The sequence below is a fragment of the Lagopus muta genome, chromosome 8 (assembly GCF_023343835.1).
Source record: "Lagopus muta isolate bLagMut1 chromosome 8, bLagMut1 primary, whole genome shotgun sequence".
NCBI lineage: Eukaryota > Metazoa > Chordata > Aves > Galliformes > Phasianidae > Lagopus > Lagopus muta.
Genome location: NC_064440.1, coordinates 12,275,329 through 12,293,963, shown reverse-complemented (window position 1 = coordinate 12,293,963; position 18,635 = coordinate 12,275,329). Strand labels below are relative to the sequence as shown.

General features: G+C 37.3%; 1 protein-coding gene across 3 annotated transcripts in view; it reads right to left on the bottom strand.

Annotated features, from left to right (window-relative positions):
- CNTNAP5 (contactin associated protein family member 5) overlaps positions 1-18,635 on the bottom strand; it is a 263,158-nt gene that overhangs the window by 151,466 nt on the left and 93,057 nt on the right. For 2 of the 3 annotated variants that reach the window (XM_048953699.1, XM_048953700.1), the window contains one exon: positions 2,160-2,307. In XM_048953699.1, the coding sequence (XP_048809656.1) occupies positions 2,160-2,307 (148 nt within the window). Of the gene's footprint in view, positions 1-2,159; positions 2,308-18,635 lie in introns of those variants that run through there. The other variant, XM_048953701.1, reaches the window with a different exon arrangement.

The window sequence follows — 18,635 nt, the reverse complement described above, 5'->3', positions numbered from 1 at the left end:
AAAGGGTCATCTCTTAGACATGCTGTACATTTGGTCCATCGTTCTCTCTTAAGCTCCACTTTCTTCCTGGTTTGTGACCACACTGTGTCTAGAGTTATTTTTGTCATTTAATTTTTTTTCCCCCCAGTTATTACTGTATTTCTTGTCCCAGAACTGAACACAGTGGATGAGCCTGTATGCTGTCAAGCAATACAAAAAGCACTTGTAGGTGTTCACCAGCTCAAGATCTGCTGTAGACATTCCATCAGTTTAAGAGTAAAGATGACATTTCATAAATGATCATACATCATTGTATCATGCTGGACTGCCTGGCTTTAGGAGTAGGCAAGACTGTGAAGCTATATAAACAAAACTTGTAGACAGAAATTGCTTGGCATACAAAATTTGCCGAATAGAAATCTGAATGGCACATTTATATAAATGGAATGAATATTTCAACACCCTGTAAAACTTTTATGAATCCCTGTATTTCTTTTCTGCTTCACTTCAACTTCATACCTTAATTCTCCACAACCATTTTTATTCCCTGTTAACTGCAGGGTACAGGATGAAGATGAAGACTTAGACAATATTAGCATAAAGAAACTCAGCCAGCAAGTCACTCTGATGTTTTCTTCGTATCAAAGAAGATACAACCACAGACAGACATGGATGTAGTGCCCATATAGCATTTCACATGGAGCAACATCAAAATGCTTTCAGCTAAAAAAATTTCAAGTTTCAGTTCCAGTCTCATTTGCTGCAAGACTGGACTACACTCTTCACAGCAGAGATTTGGTCATAATAATGGAAAAAAGCTCCTTGAAAACAGATAAGATAGTTATTTTGAAACGATGACATCAAGGGCAGTTAGTTTTAATTTATATGTAAGTTTCAGTTTCCATGTTCATTGGTGTGGCCGGAAAAAGGTATCTTATGTAAGCAGCAGTCTGTCTAGCACAGGACATTGCAGGTCACTATGTAATGAATAGTTTATAATGTCTAAGTATAAAAGTAGGTGGAGAGACAGCATCTAAAAAAAGCTGAATGAGGCTTTTGGATCTACACACATAACAAGGACCTTAATGTGAAACCATGTGCACTGGTTTTAAGATCTGAGTGTATGCTCTGTTCAAGGAGATCATGACACCAAAACTTTTAAGACACACTCCACTCTTCATCCTGCTGAGACAAATTCAAAAAGTCTCCCAGACAGCTTTCCCACTTTTTATCTTGCAACTCCTTTTCTGCACATATGAGCAGCAGATGAGGACTAAATCTAAATGGGCAGAGATAGAATTACAGTAGTGTCACATAATGGTAAGCTGTTCCACATCACATCAAATTTACTGGCCAAAACGCTGTTAATCCTCTGAGCTTCACAGTCAAAACATTGCCTGTCTCCAGAAGTCTCTGTGCACTACGAAGTCATATTTAACCTCAACAGAAATAAACCCACAGTCACCTAAGGAACAAATATTGTAATTGTGTTTCCTCACTTGGGGACTTGTCTGCATTTGCGCCTGAGAGCAACACTGGGCCTTTTTCTTTACTTTCATACACTAACACGGTCATATGTCATACATTTGCACCACCCAGAGATAATTATGTGGCTGAAATGCCTAGAAGTGACAGTGTTTATAAACTGATCCCATGACAATGTGCTGCAGATGGTGTCTTAGAAGGTCATCACCATGTCTTGAAGAAAAGTACCATGCGAAAACTGTAAAGCAGCTGATAAGTTGTCTTGTCTCTGGAGTTATAAAGTCATCAGTCTCAAACAGAAACACTAGCTGCACAAGCTTAGCACTTTCCTTAGATAACTTGCCTTAAAAAAATATAAATAAGTCATCACATGCAAAAACTACCCTTAAGGAGATGGCAGTGACATTCCTAAATAAAACCCTATACAAATCTCCATAGAAGCAGGAGGTGAGACATGAGATTTCATAGCATCATACAGTTTTACTCATCTCTGACAAAGCTTTACCAGCAGAGCTAGATGGGAGCACATCCCCATACAGAAAGACAAGCACTACTGCTGAAGAAAAAAAAAAAGAAATGACAGTTATATAATTCATATTACATTTTAACTCATCCCTTGCTGGATTCCTACTGAAGTATTGACACCACCAACAAAAGCTTCTTAAGAAAATATAAGATAAGAGTTAGCCACTTACTATAAGAGCAGCCGAAGACCTCCACTCTCAGCCCTATGTGACCACCAAAATTCCACTTCAGAGGGATGAAGCGCAAGAAGCGAGCTTTCATGGAGTACAGGAGTTTGTGGTGAACCACACTGTCAGCATTGCTGTTTCCTGTGAAAACCTGGAAGGACAGAGAGCCTTGGTGAAACATTTAACATTAAACTTGAAATTAAGGACGTAAACAACTTTGTAATTTTTATTCTAAAAAATTGCTTAGAATTATTTAAATTCATTGCTAAGTTTTCTTCTAAGTTCTGTGCATCTTTGCAGACAGTGAAGAGGGACATGAGAGCACACAAAGTGCCACAGCAGGATTTGGGGGAACACATACAGGGTGTTATTAAAGTAAATTGTGGAAGCAGACATTATGGAAGATGTTGCACTATTTCCCCAAGCTCAAGATATTCTTCATAATGCTTCACCAGCCTCTAACATAAATCACAGTCCCTTCAGTACAGTGAGAGACAGGGCTCAGATTAGTGCTTGGTGCATTCAAGTTAGCAGAAAGAGGTGGCCACGAGATACTGTGGTTGGTCAGAGACTGGCAAAAACAGGAAAGATGAACACCACTGCAAACTCAGGAAGAGATGAAAGCCTGAGTCAGGACACATGAGAGTTTTGACGGTTTGCACTCAAGAAAATTTAAGCTTGCAAATGGTAATAATTTTTTTCTTGCCTGTTTGATTAATTGCCTGAAACTACAAGACAGAATTAATGGCCCTACTTAGAATTAACACTTAACAAAAGGAAACTTTCCATTTAAATTTTTACTCAAAGACAAATATTCGCTTTTTTTCCCACAAATGTTATTAGAAATGGAATAAAACTTCTATTTTAAAGTTTTTGTTTTACTAGATCCAGTAAGACATTGTTTCATTAGATCTACATTCAACAAAAAATATTCTTGAACATTTATAAGGCAGAATGCTTTGAAAATTTATCATGCTCTTTTCATTTTATCTTAAAAACTCTGAAATAAGAAAAGAAATAAGAAACCCTTTTATGTATTAAGCTTTATTTTCTGGTCATGACCGCAAAAGATAGCACACACCTCCATTGCTAAAACATGTTTAGCAAGCGTCTTTTGTTGCTGGCATTGCTTTCCTGTGAAGATCAACAATCCTAGTGAAATCATCACCACAACACCAGGTACATTAATGAAGGAAAGAGGAACATGTGATTTGTAAAATTATTTTTATTAGAAGCTTATGAGGCTGAAAAGGGTACATAATTCTGCTACCTAATCCCAATTGTCTCCCAAGTCATTTCCTATCTCTTATTTTTTCTATGCACCAGATCTTATTTTTGGCAAGGATTACATTGCTGTTGGTTGCAGATGGTTGACAAACTTCTTTCATATTCAGCCATATTACATGAGGGTTGCTCCAAAAGTAATGCCTCCTATTTTATTATGTTGGCCCACAACATCAGAGGTGGATGTTGGAGGTAGGCAGTAGAGGTTGAACCTTACCACAATAATCCATTACATTATGTAGCTGTGTGACACACTGCAGCAGAGGGGCAGTCTGACAAAATGGGGTCTGACATGAAAGTGTGTGTGAAGCAAAGGGAGGTCACTGAATTCCTCCACATGGAAAAAATGGCTCCCACTGACATTCGTCAACACTCATTAAACATTTATGGAGACCAAACAGTGGATGCAGCACAGTGAGGCAGAGGCAACAGTGACATGAAAGACAAGCCACATTCCAGACAGCCATGCACAGCTGTCACACCATGAAATGCAGTCTCTTGTTCATCACTGGTGAAACCATGTAGCTAATGGGTATGACTATGTTGTAAAAAAATAAAAATAAAAAAAAATAAAAAATAAAAAATTGTGAGAGTTTGCTATTTCAAATTGTATTATTGTGAACTTCATATTTATTGTAGTTTTCACGCAAAAAAATAAGAGGCGTTACTTTCAGAACTACCAATGTATAATTAAAACTATCTGGATGGGGATACTTAATTAAATGTTAGCTACAAATGACAATTTAGCAACCATCAGATACATTTTGAAGAGTGCCACGAGTAGCACTTCAAGATGTTCAGGGCTTTCTGCTTTCTGTATGGAAGCCCGATTCAAATTCCAGCAGAGATAATTTCAGACGGTTTTTTTTTCCTGTATATTTCAAGTGAAATGATCTTGTTCTTCTCAGTAATGAAACTGTCAACAGAAAATAAGCCTCACAGTCGGAGCTGTGGCAGCACTCACATTTTTATTAAGATACTCGTGGATATACAGGGTGGTCGAAGGGAAGTGTTTGTATATTTAGAAAGCTCATCACCTGAAAACCTGTGATTATGTAAAAATGTCATCTTTCATAGGAAGGAAAAGGAGAATGGAAAAACACAAAAGTTGAAGCAAAAATTTTTGAGTCTTACTAGTTGTGGGAAAAAAAGCTGAAAATGTAATAACTAGAATGCAAGCGAGAGGTGAAAATTAAGAGACAAAAGAAAAAGCACATCTCAATACAGCAGTACCGTGAAACAATTTCAGAGTCTATGATTTCTTTTCTTCTTGTAATACTCTAATACACAGAGCTATCAGTAGAGCACACTGCATCATAGGCCACAAGGTAGTAATTTTCTGATATATACGAAAAAGAAACATTCTGGAAGACCATGAAATGCAAATGAAAAGCACCACACCTCTAGAAATATTTAGAAATTTAGAAATATTTAGATTTATTTAGAAAAATTTAGAAATATTTGCTCTGAACAGTGCACACATTTCTGCTTTTGAAGCCAGTGGGAATGCAGCCTGCTGACACGCACACACACACTTCATGCTGTTCAGAGGGCCCTCATGATCACTGGTGAATCAGGTCACAACTACTCCAAGCTGTTGCTAAGGAGGGTCCTAACAGGACAAACCTGTAATGACATTTTTTCCCCCCCAGAGTTCACACAAACCAGACAATCAGATCCAACTCATGAGAGCATCATGGTGGCTCACAGCTGGTGTGCACAGCACACTCCAGGCACTGCTTTGTGTTATCAAAGGAATATCACCCTTGTGCCAGGTATAGAATCTTAGAATCATTAAGGCTGTAAAAGATCACTAAGACCATAACCAACAATTAACTCATCTCCTCCATGCCTGCTAATCATACCTCCCAGTGTCACATTTCTTGAATACCTCGAGGGACGGTGATGCCTTCATCTTTCTGGGCAGTTGTTCCAGTACCCAACCACCCTTGCTGAGAATAAACACTCAACCTGAACTGCCTGAGCACAACTTAAAGTCATTACCTCTTGTTCTATCTGGTTTCCTGGGAAAAGAGGCAAAAATCTCATCTCCATACAACCTCCTTTCAGAGGTAGCACAGGGATATCTGTACCCTGCTGTCTATAACGAGGCTCAGGTATGCCCCCATAGGCCTAGCTCACGGGCATCCATGCCAAGATATTTCCTTCATAACACCTCCAGAAAGAGCCAGAGTAGTGAACCTCATGACTGCAACATAGTCAGAACCCAATCTGCTGTGCAACTCCTTAACTACCCTTCTCACACTGAAACTGAGCTGGTAATAACAAACCTTTCATAAAAAAAAACAAGATGTCCTTGTAGTGGTGTTTCTCAGGCTTCTCAGTGAAACTTGGGGAAAAAAAAATAATCCACATCAACCTGCACTGTTGATACAGTTTTGCATGCAGCCAGAAGAACACTGCTTGTGGCTAACCACAGGGCATTGCTGCGCACGCCTTCAGGATTGTTTTGATTTTCACTTTCAATTCCCACTGCTCTACAGATTATCTTCTGATGTTTTGTGGACCACCTGTGGGCTGGAGACCATTGATTGAATAACACCAATTGCTTCAGATAGTCACTTGAAAACTCAGATCCACAGCTGACAGGGAAATGATCCATCCATTAAAGAAGATGAAACAAGGATGTAGCATCAGATTCCTTAGCCCTAGTGGTTCAAATATTGATTAACAGTAAACTTACCAGTAAGAATGACAGAAAAACTTATTCAGAAACAGGCTCTATAACAACCTGTTGCTGACAGGGATTAATTCACAGGAACAAAATGGCAAACTGGCACAGGCAACGAAGCACTCATATGGAGTTTCCCAAATGATGCAGATGCTCTGGGAAGGAATATAACACTGAAATCTGCGGCTTCTCAAAAGCCCTGTAAACTTAGCAGACTGAGAATTTACCTGGGATATTCTGGTTCTGGAATTATATGAGGCTTACAAATAAGAAAACTCCATTAGCACCAAATATTGCTACCAGATTCCTGAAGGCACTGTGTAGCCCTTTCCTTAGCACTAGCAGCTGTAAGGTTAACAGCTTGCCATGAGCTGGGCTACACCTTGGACCAAGTTTGTTTTATGGTGCCTGGTTGCATGGTGCCCCACTGTGACCCAGGCTGTGGCACAACAGTAATATTTTATGTGTTTTTTATGAGTCAGCAGAGGCAGGGCCCACTTGCATGAAGAGGTGACATAGTAACAGCTGCTGTGGTTTGGAACAGGGTCTAGCCAGGCCGTTGCTTGCTTATGAGTAATATCAAAGGTGAATACAAGAGAATTCCAATTTAGTTTTGTATTAGGAATGAAAAAAAAACACATTAAAAATGAAGATTTCAAAAGACATTCTAGTTTAAAAATCACTGGTAATGCCTAGAACGTAGATGTGCAACTCTCACAGGAAAAACAGAATCAATGCAAATGAATTTTTTTATACAACATTTCCATTCAAAGAGATCTCAAAAGCTACTTATAGGCACCTCAAGAAAATGTCACGCAACTGTGATGAACTGCAACAGCTGTTTAATAACCTTGCAAACATTTATTTCTCTACTTGATATATTAATTCAGATCTATACCAGATCATATCAGTCAAGCATATGATGTGCTCATCTTCAGATTGCACTTTGACAAAACTCTCTTAGACTTGTTTACAGGTGAAGACAGACATGGAACTTTGGTGCAAGAAAATTTTCTGCTCATGAAAGCCCAATCAATTCAAAAAATAGCATCAGACTGGACTTCATCTCAGTCTCCCTGTACACAAACTCTGCACACCAAACAGCAGCTTATTTACAGACCTGCAGAAGGTGGCTCCCATAATGATTCTGCTGAATATATTTTGCTCTTCCACTTTGTTAGGCAGGTAACGGGATGGGTTCAAAATCCGTATGCGAGCAGGAACATAGGCACTATCAGCCCTGAATGGTGATCAGGCAGACTTGAGGTTAACTACTTTCTAGGGAAGATAATTTTAGGATGCATTGAGTACTCTCATTTCTGCCAAAGTTGCTCTGATGAACAGAGCTGAGGAAAAGAAACCCAACAAAATAGATTAGAAATGTGCAGAGGGCACATAACACAGATGTTGGCAGTTTACAACATTTCAATCTTCACTGAAAGAGAATACAGATACAGAAAAGAGTACTCCACCTTCAAATCTCACCCATGAAATCATGGTATGTTTCCTCCCCTGTCTAAAGAAATGAGGACAAGCACACACTTAATTCAAGGTATCCAGTAGGTTAGTGAAGGAACCAAAGTGGAATAAAAAGCAGCCAAGCTTGTCATAAATCCCAGAACTGCAACACTTAATGTAAAACAATGCCATTCTCCACTTTAAAATTTCTTTCTAGAGTGGGAAAGATCGCAACCTGGAAGGAGTTAGCACTGAGATACAGAACATTCTGTATTCCACTCCTTGCAAGACTTCCTCCAATACTTGTACAAGAAAACATGAATTTTCAATAAGAAACAAAGAAATTTGAAGCATGAAGGAGAAAACATTGCCTTACTTTCTACATATTCTACGCTGAAATAAGCTGTGAGTCACAGACAGCTGTCATATTTGCAAGAGGCAACAGCATTTCAATTCTGCTCAAATCAGTGTTTACCATGATGCAACTGTGATACTACTGAGCATGGGAATTAAATTCAATTTTTTGCAGAACCTGAAACCAAGTTATGGTAAGAGTTGTTCATCTCTACCTGTATGCATGGAAAAAGACTGAATGGCACAATGACGAGGACAAAAAAAAAAAAAAAAAAAGCAAGCCACAATGCACCATATGGAAACTCAGCAGCTGATTTTAATGTGATGCTACTATTTTCACAAAACAATAATATTGCATCAGTGCCCGCTAGCAACACCTAGGGCCTGGATGGGTTTCTGGTAGATATTTTGACTTTTTATGGCAATTAAAATCAAGAAATCAAGTTAGGTTTCAACTGCACAATAAAAGCAACTGTTGGTTTTGGCAAGACTGAAGACTTTCATTTTCACACCTCAGTCTCTTAAGAGCATAGACACAGATGTAAGAAAAAAGAGAAAAGAATGTGAAAGTAAAAAATAATAATATTCAAAGTCAAGATGTATTTGTATATTTCACCTTTTCTACATACCATGCATTTCAACAGTGAAAAATGTTGCTTTACTAATGTAATGGAAAAAGCCCTAACCATCGAGCCAGAGCTGTTAATACCTATATCAATCATGATAAACATGCACTGAAATGGCTTTCCTGTTGTCTCAATCACCCTGTGTCCAAGCTGGGAGCCACTAAAAGATCTAAACTCATTTGGAAAGCGAGTTAAAGCAGCTCTCCAGAATGGAGTTCATAAAAAGACCTGGCCCCAGGATGTTGCTCTCCTTCAGTCTAAAAAATTATTTTGCTATTAGAGGGGGCCATACTATAAGGAAAAGCAAAAGACAACAAAAAATGTTTGCATGACTCTAGAGACCTGCATTCTTGGTTTTTTGCAATCAACTACAAAGCAGATATTTGGCATGCGCAATATAACCCTATATATTTTATTTCATCTTTTCCTCCTAAAGAGACAACTTTTCTTTCAGAAAACCCAATACAATCTCTAAAACAGAAGTAAAAGTTTGCCTACTTTGCAAAGGCAGTAGAAGCTTTTTTCATTGGTTTGAGGTTTCAGGCTGAGCCCACAAGAACCATCTGCCAGCATGGTCCAAAGGCTGGAGGCCAGAACAGGAATCAGGAGGGGTGGATGTGTCCTTTTATCACATTGCTCATCCCCAGGCATCACTTTCTACTTCACATCTCTCTTTCCTGCTAATGCACCATTGTCTAAATGACAAACAAGATTCATAACACCAGCCTAAAGGCTTTCACATCTTCATAAAGAACAGCCTACATTCTGCTTATATTTTCTTTTCTTCTTTCCGAATAGCACCTCTCTTTTTCTCTTCAAAACACTTGCTCTTGACACGGACCTCAGAAGCAACATCCCCAGGCACATTGTCTAAGCTGCTACTGGGGAGGGACATGGGGGAAAAAAATAAGGGACACCTGTCAAAACTATCCTCCCATCACAGAATAGCTGAAGAAATGACAGTGGTCGGGGGAAAAGAAGATACAACGAAGTTCATACTACTTCATCCTGCAGAAGTGGGAGAGCTATTTGCCTCCAATCTGCTGAACCATTATGCTGAGCACCCTTCTCTCTGGTTAGTTACTTTCCAAATATAGGAACAAATACTGCTAGCAATATCATTAGTCTCTGATGACTGCCCAGAACAAACCATACTTATATTAAGGATGCTGTTTGTTATCCTTGTACTAAGAATGAGCAGAACTGCTCAAAGATTTTTCCAATTAAGTTATATTATTGGAATTAAAACTATTATATACAATTAAAACTATTAATAAATGAACATCAATTTTTAAATGGCAAATACTTCATAATAGAAAGTATTTTAAAACAATCTTTAAAGAGTATCCATTGACATAATATATCATTTTTCTCCCAGAGGTCTGTATCAAAACAGAAAACACCCATTTAATGATGGTGACATTAAAAACATGAAGCTTCATATGTCCGTTCAGGATAATAAAACCTTTCTACTTAGACCAAATAAAATGAAAAAAAATATTGCAAAACTTTTGTGGATTTTATTTGCTTGCTTTTGCTTTACTTTACCCCTAGAAAATTCTAATTTGTTTTACTTTCCTAGTAGTCAGCAGTACCTAACAAAATGTTGGATTTCTAAGCTGGAATGGACAGTATGATTTTAAATGTTGAACTACTCGCATTGTTTAGGTACCAAAATAAATTTTATTTACTAAATAGTTTTTTTCTCCTGATGGTGGTGGCTTTGTTTCGTTGCTTTTTTTTTTTTTTTTTTTTTTTTTTTTTAATAACTTAGTAAACAAAACAGAGAAAGGAAGGGATCCAGGTATTTGATCATAAATATCCATGCTATTTAACTGTTTCCATCTGACATGGTATAGTTTTTGTTGGTGTCAATAAGCCACAGACCATTCCCAACAGGCAGCTGGGAACTTCAGGATTACAATGTTGTTTCTTTACATTTCTGTTTACTTCTGCAGACATAGCCCAAATACCTTATCCAACTTGAAGCGGGGCAGTCTGCCCTTTTTCAGTGTTGGACTAAGCAGAATTTCCTTAGCCTACTGAGACACTTTATGACAAGAAATGTCACCCTGCGTCTCACCTACAGGTGCATTTCAGTGATGGAGAATTGATCCCCAGTTTCAGTTTTTAGTATCATCTCTGTCTTTAGAGCAACTGGAGGTGAAACTATTATTGCTGTTTTTATTATAATCACTACTACATAAATTAATAATAATGGAAGCAGGAAGCAGCAAAATTAAACACTTAAATTACAAGTCTAAGATAAAAATCAGCAGCTAATTCCTGTTTCTGCTCAGCCTCCTGCACTTTATTTTAAAGGCAATCCTATATATAGCTAGCATTTTAAGCTATATCACAGCAAAGGATAAATATTCCCCCAATACCTTGACTAGATTAACCTTAGCCAACACACTGAAACTGCTCTTTCCACTGCCAATGTTAATCACAGATTTCAGCTATTCTTTTGCATTAATCACATTAAGGCCTTCATGATTTGTATTAAATTAGTAGGATTAACAACACAATGAATATGTTTCTATCTAGCAATGTTGGGGAACTCTGGGAACCTTCTCTGTATTAGCTTCAACAAAGTGCATTTAAACAGATACATAGTATTTCTCTGGTCATAATTTGCCAGACAGATCCAACAAGATGACACCAGAGAGGTGTTAGCTATTGCATGCAACACTGACCTCGGATGAATATTGTGCTTCGTTATCTTACATTACGCTCTGTTACAGAGTTAGATGGCAGTTTCATTTGGATCAGTAAAGTAATATCCTGTAGAAAAGGACAAATAGGTAGCCTTCATTTTCCCCAGTGCTGTAAAATGCATTGAAGTGCACGTGTATACATATATTTCAGGCATACACTGCCTTCTGCTTTTTCCTCATATGAATAGGAAAAAAAATCATATCTCAGCCAACAAGAGTTAAATTGTCAAGAGGGCACTCTAATTGACCTCACTGTGCTGTTACTCATGATCACCTCTCAGGACTGCCATCATCATGAACAAAGTAAACAAATGTAAGGTTAATAATAATACATTAACATCAACAACCATTTCTAATGCTTGTTATGCTCTACTTGAAAAAGCATAATGTAGCTGCAAATTAGGAAAAACAGAGACTTTCGCACATGTATTTCTCTAGACTTTTTAACTAAGCTTCACTAAACTGTAAATTCTGCTGTGTCAGTAGATCATGATTTGCAGCCTGCATTGGAATAAATCATTACAGCATCCTTCTCAGTAGCAAAGCCATTTTCAGGTACACTGACGGTAGCTTTGGCAAGGTGAGTTACATAGGCTACTTCCTTACCACAGGAGAATTAAATCTAATTGACATAGCTTCCTCCTAGAAAGCCATTAATGTAATGCTTGTAGAATCCTACATTTGAGACTTATTATTCTAGTTTCACATAGGGGTCCATCACCAAACACATTAAATTAATCTCTAGGACACTAAAGCAACTTAAAGAAACCACTTCACTTCCTCCTGAAATAGAATAAGATGAGCTTTTGCAATATTTCTGTGGGCATACGTACAATATCTTTCAAATACTTTTGCTCATTAAGTTTCAACCGCACATTTTATTAGGCAAACCACACCAAAAATCCTCAGCAGTAGGATCTGAAGATCATGACATTCTCTCAGCTGCAGCACATAAAAGGGAACTTTATGTTAGTGATCTAAGGAGGAGGTAGCCTGGCATGCTGACTCTGAAGCGTAAATTTTGCCAGCATACGCAAAAAGCCTGTAACTGTTGTTATGGCAGTGCATTAAATCAAGTCATGATGCATTAGGCAGGTCCAAGATCAGAATAGGCCATAAATTAAAAGTGTTCCATAACTTTTATTTTTGTAAATGGAAAGAGGAGAGGAATTGCTTGGTGAATTGGAAATTTCAGGACATATTGAAAACATATTTCAAAGTGAGCACAGCCACTGTGTTGCTTAATGTTTGGGAAGGAATTTGGAATTTATTTCTTGCAACTAGAGGATTTTGTATGCAACAGTTACCTGTGAATATGCAAACTGGAGTGCATTATACTGGACAGCCCACAACCCTTCAAAATGAGCTGCGTTCTTTTGCTTTTACCAAGCAGAATCACCTTAGAGAAACCCAGTTTTACATCTAACAGCAAGATGTACAATGCAGATCTACAAAAAAAAAATTCACGTGGCAAAAAAACCAATGAGGTTATTAGAAATAGTTAGAAAAAAAATAGAGAAAACAAACCAGAAAGTATCAATATCTTTTCATATATGTTGAACGACTATGTGATTGTAACTTGGAAATGTTGAAGTTTTCATCTCTCTATCAAAAAAAAAGAAAAAAAAAGACATTCTAAAACTGGGGAAAAAAAAGAAATGGAAACAAAGTTTACAATGGCATCAATGGTCTGAAGTGTCTTTGGACAAAACAAGACTTTTCAGCCTGAAGAAATTATGCCTGAAGTATGATGCAACACTGGGTTTTTAAAAAGTAAGAAATGAGATAAAGACATCATAGGAGATTGGGGAAATGTTATCCACGTTTATTAGCACTTTAAGCCTAAACAAATAACATTTTCAGACAACTTGCAGACCCGGCACCTTTGGTTTTCTTCATATTTCTCAGTCTTTTTTCATCATACTGTTAAGTTTGTCTTATTAAGTGTCAAGCCTACTGCTAAATTTTAGAGAATTGGTGAAGAGATCAACATCGAAAAAAAAAGATCATAGAAATGAAAAAACTAACAAATGTTTAGATACAGGTGGTTATATAGAGATTCACAATTATTCGGTGCCTCAGGGGTATTCACTGACAAACAAAAGAGCTCAACAACCTCTACTCTACTCCTTTTCCATCAGTGAAGACAGATGTTTAAAAAAGTTTCTTGTTTGGAGTTGGTGATATCTCACAGGAAATTTTGGGCTCCAATTAAAAGTTGTTTTTATTTCCAGAATATCTATTCATTGGTTTATTTTCCAACAACTGTACTGAACAGAACAATTCTGGAAAAAGAAACAAACAAACAAACAAACAAAAAAAACAATAGAAAATGAATTTTCTTTTAAACTTTCTCCTTGGGAAAAAAAAAAAAAAAAAAAGCCACTTAAAGTGTTCTTTTCCCTTGGAAAAAAAAGTGCTACTGACGTGTAGTTTTTCAAAGGGAAAATTCCTCCAAAACTGACTAGTCAGAACCTGGAATTATAACTGAAAATTATGGAAAACCAAATACGGTTTTTACCATAAGTCCATTAGCTTCCTTGAATTCCTGCATAGCTGACCATCTTCACATCTTATATTATGTTTATGAAACTTTAGTAGCTCCATGGATATTCACGCCGCTGAAGAAAACAGCTCCTTTTAATGGTGCCTAATTTCCCTGAATATATTCATTATTTCAAAGGGATATTTCTGCCTCAAATTAAATCAGAGAAAGAAATATTAAACAATCAAGTAGAAATACATTATTTGAATATTTTTAATGGCTTTTACAAAAAAAAAAAATCTTGTTTTGACTTGTTCTTAAGGTCTTATTATGCTTCCCCAAGGAGCAGTTGAATGGAAGTTATAAGACCAATAATCTCCACATTTGGGTGTTCTAGGCAGGAATCTATGGGCACCCTACATATTCCCAATTTACAAGTGGATAAACTTTGTTTGCTGGCAGTTGCTGTTTACTCAATTGATGTTTCCAAGTCCTACTTACCTACAAAATGCAGCTCCTTTAATACATCTAATTTATGTCACTGTTATGCCATGGATTAGACAAGGCAAGACAAGCCCAGCTGCATTCCAGCAACAATGAATCCTTATTTATGTTCCCCTCTACCTCCAAGTCAAAAGGCTTTATAGCAGCCACAGACAAGTACAATGTTCAGCAGCTCTGGGGATTTGCCGCTCACACGCTGATATTCTCCAAGGTTCATAGTCCAAATGATATTTCAAGTTCCAAATACAAACAGATGGAGAGAGGTGCAGCAAAGAAACACTCAGGTGTTCAGTTCTGACAGTACCGGCCACTCACTCCTCTGCAAAGAGCAGAACTCAGAAAAGCCAGGATGCAGCCGTGAGCTGCAGCTCCAACACTTCTGTGATCCCAGGCCTGGCAGGCAGCCAGGCCTGACTAACATCCTCTCTCAGGTCACAGCTCTGCTACAGAACTGTGATGGTCAACTGAACTGCAAATTTCTCCTCCTTGCACATCAGGATGCTTTACTGAAAATCCTTCTTAGTTTTCTTTTCCTCAGTTTTACGATAAAGGCACTCACGCTGACTTCACTCTTCTGCTGTGCAGATGGAGCACTCTTAAGTGTTACTGAGCACAATTGATAGCTACTAATGAAAAACAAAACTGAACATTTTAAATTGATGAACTTTTTTTTTTCTCATTTCTGTATACTCTTAAGGTTTATTTGTAAGGTCACCTCTGGTGTTACTTTTAACCACAATTGGATCAAATATTGCAAAGCATGCACTTCATTATCAGAAAACACTCAAGGCTAAATCTGATCATGCTGATTAAAATCTTATTTGAGCATCTTCAGCTGTTGCATTGTTTGTTTGTTTCTTCCTTTCCTTCCCTTCCAAAAAAAAAAAAAAAACTCCAATGATACAGTGTTTTAGAATGCTTCCTCTCCTCACCTGAATCTTTTACAAGCAATTTGCAGAGTCAGTTTTCCTGTTTATCTTGACTTCCTGCTAACATCCACTGCACCCTCTATTATACTGGTAGATGACATAAAATGTGTAAGAAAAATAAATTTATGCCCATGTAAGTCAATGTGATTCAGAGGTGAAAAAAAAAATCAAAGAAAAAAGGCAAGACATTAAAAATGTTGAAAACTGGGGTTTGACCTTCTAATTCTTATGATTCCATATTGGAACAGGCTGCCCAAGGAACTGGCGGAGTCACCATCCCTGGAGACATTCATGAGATGTGCAGATGTGGAGCTGAGGGATGTGGTTATTACTGGACTTGGTAATGTAAGGTGACGCTTGGACTTGATGTTAAATGTCTTTTCTAATCTAAATGATGACTACAGCTCTATGTCGTCATGTATCATTTTTTTTATAGCACTGTCTTCATTTCTACAACTTTGACCCATTATAGCACCCACTCTTCCAGTCTGCACATAAGCAAAAAATTCTGTAGTTCAAGAAACTGGAAGGGGATGTTGCATGGCTTACTATTTGCTCGCTAGTTTGCTTCTATGTTGGTTTTCAAACAGCTACTTGGACTCCTGCAACAGGCTAACAGTGATATAAACAAATCCAGATGGCATTATTTAGACATAAGTAAAATCTTAAATATGCTATCAGAGTGATGTGAGAAATCTCCAGCATTCCACCATCCAATTAATTATAAATAGTCTATTTTTAATTCCCAGGCAATGCATGCACAACTATCACAGAGATGATCTCCAGGGAATTTAAAATAAAATTCTGAAATTTAGGACTTTTGAAATAACTGGAATAAATCTCTTGGAAAGAAAACTGTGAAGGAGGCTTCAAAATAAAGGAGTTTTAATTAAATAACTGGCTTCAAATCACCAGTTTCTCCAAGTGTAATATGCACTTTCTATTCTCAAACAGGACATCTAGATGCACCTATCAGCTAGCTGTGATGCTGGAGGTACTTGCCTCTCTCTCTCCACTCAGGTTGATGGATCAAGGCAGCCTTAAATCACCTAATTCTGTCCTCCAACATTTTATGGTGCTTTATGCACTTTATGCATCTTTTTCTGTGATAATTTTATCTGGCATTTTAATTAAATCTACAGATATTTGAATTAGCAAAGCAAAACAACATTCAAGGAATTCCTGCAATGTATTCGCTACCCTGCCGATTATAGTAAATAAAGATTTTATTAAGATACCAAACAATGCTTGCACCTCTCATTCTCAGAGGAGAGTTCGTTAGACTTTATATTGCCAAAACCACGTCGCTGTTTCCTGGGGTACAATGAATGGCAATTTGCCACCAAGGAACAATGATCGAATATTTTCAATCCTCAAGTTCCAGGGCAAACCCTTACCCAGAAGTGTGGCCTACAGCAGTACGTGTAAAAAAGCACATCTTTTCCTTTTCTTTCTGCAAACTTATCCAATCCCAAATTCCCTAATGTTGAAAGAGGTATAACAATTAGGATAACTGATAACCTGTTTGTCCTTCCGTCTAATATGACAGAAAAATCATCTGGTCCCAGAAGCAATTAATAATGCAACACTACAAAATGATTTATGTTTGTAATAACACATATCCTCAACACATCATTGGAAGAGTATGTTCAATTAAATTATATAAACTAGAAGGTTTGTTTGATTTTTAGTCTTTCAAGCTGTTTTTCTTTTCTTCCAGTTTGCTTCTGCTAGTTAGTTTTAAATATTTGATGAAGGAAACAAATTAAACAAGAAAAAATTGAAATAAGAAAACATTGATGATGGAAAAAAAAGATGCCATATTCCTAGCTGTACAATTTTCCCCAAATGACACTGCATAACGCTCAAATACAGAAACCCCAGACAGAAGTCAGACTGCATTCTACCAGGAATTTCAAAGGATGATCCTTCTGAACAAAATGTTCCCAAGTCCATGTAGAAGACAAAAGCTTAACTGTAGAAAATTCCCATCTCTCTTGTCATAAGTGGTTGCTGAATCACAAAGAAAATTGCCCCAGATCAGGAAAGGAGTCTGCAGTAGGATTAGCAAAAATTAATCATCTGTCTCAAATCACAATTTACATATTTAAATAAAAAACATACAAATGAGTGCATATTTTTAAATGCCTCCCTGCTTTGGAAGTTGCAAAATTCAAAACCAAGCATTTCGGAAGCTGAACAAATCTAGATAACCCTGCTGATCCAGTCCCTTAGCTCCAAAACCAGTAATGATCAGGTAGTGAAGTTCAAAGCTGCAGTTTTCCTCTAATCCCAAACCCACCTTACATCTTGTAAACCAGCATTGTTAGTGAATGTCACTGAACTCAAAACTTGAACACAAAATCAAAAGGAAATCAAAAGTACAAAACCTACTTCAGCAGAAGGTATTGATGGGGGTACTCGCAAATAATTACAGGAGTTTTGCAACACTTAGGGATAATGAAACCAGAAGCTAAACACTGAAATTCACCTGTACATATACAGACATCCTCTGTCTGTATGTAGCTTTAGTGAGTAACCAACATCTTGGAACTTGAAATAACACAATACCAGGATTTGAAATTGGCATTCTTCACTTTTAAGGAAAGAAAAACATACTTTGCACAAACATTACTACAAAGTCTCAGTGGACATGATGGCTGCTTCCAGCCAAGAATATCCTAGTGACAATATCTTGTTTCTTAAACATGCTGCTGTCAGAAATTGCTTCACTATGAGCTCATCAAAACATAATTAATGTCAGCTTGAACTATGAGCTTATTGTCCTTTTTAGGCTAAGCCTATTGTAATTATATTTTCATTTCTTTCTCTGGTTTTCTGCATTGCCTAGATACTTAAGGAGAATAACAATCTCTTATCCATTTCAAGAGCTCCTAAAGGGACATTCATTTCCTGTATGACAAACCACCACTATATTCTCCTCAATAGGAATCACAGCCAAATATTCTAAAGGATCTGCAGCTTGCCCCTAATGTCAGTCTCACAAATAACCCCTTGAATACTTGCTTGCAGGTATATGAACTAACAGGGCCTGGAACGTGACATAAACCAAGCAAATCAAGGTGCTGATAATGATTTACAAGAGAAAAGTGCATGGAGCTTCTTTGTTGGTTTTTGTTTTGTTTTGGTTGGTTGTTGGGTTTTTTTTGGTTTGTTTGTTTGTTTTTGATGGGGGGAGGGTTGTTGCTGTTTTGCTGTTTTGTTCACTCATTTCTGCTGTTTATTTTGCAGAGTGGAGTTGGCAAAATTTTTTTTTTTTTTTTTGGAGTTCCCAAAATTCCCAGCTATGAGAAATACACCTAACTGACATCAAGGAGACAAAAATTCGGACTGAGAAAAAAACAATTCTGTTCTACTGACTACCTGCAATGTGCTTTAAGTGACTAAAGTTCTCTACTGATATCTCTAT